This window comes from Lactuca sativa, chromosome 8, assembly GCF_002870075.4.
Source record: "Lactuca sativa cultivar Salinas chromosome 8, Lsat_Salinas_v11, whole genome shotgun sequence".
In the NCBI taxonomy this organism is placed as follows: domain Eukaryota; kingdom Viridiplantae; phylum Streptophyta; class Magnoliopsida; order Asterales; family Asteraceae; genus Lactuca; species Lactuca sativa.
This window is the reverse complement of record NC_056630.2, coordinates 60,795,002-60,798,732: the sequence shown is the minus strand read 5'-3', so window position 1 is coordinate 60,798,732 and position 3,731 is coordinate 60,795,002. Positions and strand designations below refer to the sequence as shown.

At 30.0% G+C, this 3,731-nt stretch overlaps 1 protein-coding gene across 1 annotated transcript; it reads left to right on the top strand.

Moving 5' to 3' along the window:
- Positions 1-1,301: 1,301 nt before the first annotated feature.
- On the top strand, positions 1,302-3,447 carry LOC111911197 (two-component response regulator ORR23). The gene is made up of 4 exons (XM_023906982.1): positions 1,302-1,443; positions 1,570-2,094; positions 2,242-2,318; positions 2,458-3,447. Exons 1-4 carry the CDS (start codon positions 1,302-1,304, stop codon positions 3,445-3,447), a joined length of 1,734 nt encoding a protein of 577 aa, XP_023762750.1.
- The last annotated feature ends 284 nt before the right edge of the window (positions 3,448-3,731 follow it).

The following is a 3,731-nucleotide window of genomic DNA, read 5'->3' as shown; positions in this document are numbered from 1 at the left end:
TTTTCCTCTCTGAATATATTTTTATTAGAAACAACATTATATAAAAAGTACTGGTTCCACTAAGCAACATTTCAAACTATTTAGTATATGGAAAAAAAAAAAAAAAAAAAAAAAACCAACATTATATAGAAAAAGATTGGTTCGGTTAAACATCTTTTTTTTTTTTAAATTGCATCACTTTTGGGTAAAGTAGAAAAAAAAAAAATAAAGTTATATGAGTGATAAAAAGACTTGATGACTCTTGTTTCTTTTCAAATAAATTTTTTGATTATTTAAATGATATTAGGTGTAAAACCGTATATTATACGGGTTAATTAAAAAAAATTAAATATAAATGTCTAAATATTTAAGAATTTTGGATTTAATTATAAGAAAATAATAAAAATAATGAATTATTAAAAATGATTTTTTTATCTTTTAAATTTAAATAAATAAACAAAATAAACTAATGAGTTTTAATTTGAAATTTTGAAATAAGAAGATGATTTCATTAATGAAATTAATATTCATTTATTATTATCTTTATTGTAGTTATTACGTTAAAATATTATGTGGAATTTATTAAAATAGAAAAACCCATAAAATGATATATGGAAAAGAAATTGATTTAAAATAACTACAAAATAACATTTGACAAATTGAATGAGAATGTGACATGTGACAAAAAAATCCTCATTTATTAGAGTAAATTGTAATTATTACATTAAAGTATTATATGAAATTTATTAAAATAAAAAACTTATAAAATGACATATGGAAAAGAAATTAATTTAAAATAACCACAAAATGACATTTCACAAATTGAATGAGAGTGTGATAGGTGGCAAAAAAAATCATTTATTAGAGTAAATATTTTATGTAATATTATAAAAACATTTATATATAAATAAATTTTGTCTAACATAATCTACATATATAATATACATGCATAATACAATTTTTTTGTTGATTGGTTTATTGCCAATTTAAGTCTTTAATATTTTACTATATCTAAATAAGCAAATGTTTATTTAATTATATTTGTTTTAAAAGTTTTAGAATATGTTAAATTTAGGGTTTTTGATTATTGTCACGAAAATATAATTATTGATTGTATCTTGTGATTAATCAAACTATCATATATTGACAAACGATTAAAACATATTTATTTATATTTTGACCAGTTTCTCCCACCCCCCCCCCCCCCCCCCCCCCCCCATTTTCCATGGTTCATCACTGAGTATATCATAACTTAACATATTGGTTATGTGTTTTTAAAGTTTTATAATACTTTTATATGCTTTTTCACAGTTACAACCACAATGGAAATTGCTACAGGATTGTCAAAGATACTTAATGGAGAGTCGTACGACTGTGTCTTGATAGATGCTGACATAAGTGAAATTGCTATGGTGGATTTTCTCCATCACACCTTTATGCATCAACCTCATTTATGTATAATAAGTAAGTCTTAAATTTACTTATTGATCAGTTGGCAAGTTTACATACACACACACCCCTTAATCCATGTCTATTTCAGTTATCATTAACATATATATATTTTTTTTAACTTTTTAAAACATTATGTAGTGATGGCTTCCGATTATATTCGCATGCAACTCCTTAAGGAAACTCTAGCAAATGAGGTAGTTATGTGTCTCCCAAAACCATGTAGTCATAGGGACATTTGCAATATTTGGAAACATGTTTGTAGAAACAGAATATCATTTGAAGGATGTAACTACTCAAATGGAGAATCACCTGAAGAAAACCAAGAGCCCAACATCTTCAAGAGGGTTGATCGCATACTTAAGAAATCAACAACTCTTAACCCCACATTGATCAATAACAACTTATCATCAGGAAGAGGTACTCAAGATGGACTAAAAAATAAGTCACCAGAGTATGATGCCATGTTTAAGCCAATAACATATGAGGAAGTATGGACCAATGATCATGATCAAGAACATGTTGTTGTGAACATGAGAAGCAATAACCAACTTGTTGAAGATGATAGGTATTATAAAAAGAGAAAAAGTACCAAGAAGCGGATTACATGGACGGGTGACCTTCATAAAAAGTTTGTGGAAGCAATCAATACACTTGGGAAACAAAGTATAGTATATCTACCCACACATTCTCTTGAATATTTCATCTAACTAATTTGGAAGAAAATAGTATCTTTTTAAATCTTTTGTATTTTGGAACTACTTATTTCACTTGTTATTAACTGTTCCATTTCTCTTGATTTAATGTTGACAGAAGCTTATCCTACCGCAATTCTAAAGGTGATGGAAGTCCCTGGACTCACACGTAGTCAGGTTGCGAGTCATCTACAGGTATTTAGTTACATGTTCATCTCTTTATTTCTACGACTTTTTCTTTACTATTGCAAGTTTTTTAGTTTCCAACTTTAAGCTGTTATTCTTATTTGGTTATGATGGGAATATATAAATATTCCACATTCTATACTTTCAGAAGTACCAAGAACATCAAAAAACTAACAAGAAACCAACCTTGATACCACAAAAGAAAAAGAAAGTAGAGACTTATGCTTACAAAAGAGGTGGGCAATCATCCCCAACTAATGATTATGAATCCATTCTTCAATCAAGTAATATCCAGCCACCATTGATGCTTAATTCTACAGGAATGTCTTACATGACTATAGACAACATCAAGGCTCGACTTCAGGGAGCTCCTCCATTACCTATACCACAACTAAAAACCACCATTAATAACTCTTACTATGATCAATCAACATATCCTACTTCAATTGGTGAGACAAGTAAGATCACTACTTTTGGATTAGCTGAAAGTTGTAACAGTAATATTGGTCAAAGCAATGAAGTTCAAATATCAGACAATAGTTATGAAAGTGCAACGGGGCCACTAAAAAATGGTGAACCTCTTGAAATGGCTTCAACGGATTTTGGTGAAGTCATGGCCCCATTAGATGCAACAAAGCAATGGGTCTCTGGAATGGCACCTTCGTATTATGGTTTAGAAAGTGGGTTGCAACCATTAGGGGGTTTTGCAAGTGTTGGAGAAAACTACAATCTTAAGTTGTCTGAGATCTCAAATACGTATGGTATGACGAATTCTGATGGTGGTCGCATTTCGGCTTCATCAAATCATAATCATCTTATTCATTCTCAAGATTTCCAAGGAAATGGTGAGAATTTATTTCCGACTTTTCCCAATACAACAGCTCTTGGTAATGTTGAACATTCCATAAACCCCAACTTTTCTAATTCAAATTTAGTCCCATTTGGAGTTGGAAGTGTTGGTTATTCTCATCGACAAGCACAAACACTGCCACCTTTCAACTCTCTTGTATCTGTGGATGGGATTGAACGTAGAGTCACCGAGAGTAATTTGTTTGCAGACGAAACTCAGTATTTTCTTGAGATGACCGTGAATCTTCTTGATGTGCTTGATGCTGATTTAATAAATGGACCATGGTAGTTTTCATCATCTATGACGTCTTCTAGAACCTAGTCACAAGTTCATCACTTCATCTGTCCATGTGGTAGAACGTATCGTTTTTAAGAACCTTCTAATAAGTTTCATGTTATTAAAATTAGTATGTCTATTGTAGAGTAGTGTGATATTGTCGAGTTGTATGTTGCTATATATAATTATGTAGAAGACTTTTTTTTATGTGGGTTTCGAGTTGATGGTAAATTATATCGTGATATTTGAGTCGAAGGCTCTACATAATCTTGAAACAAATATTCGTGTGATTACAA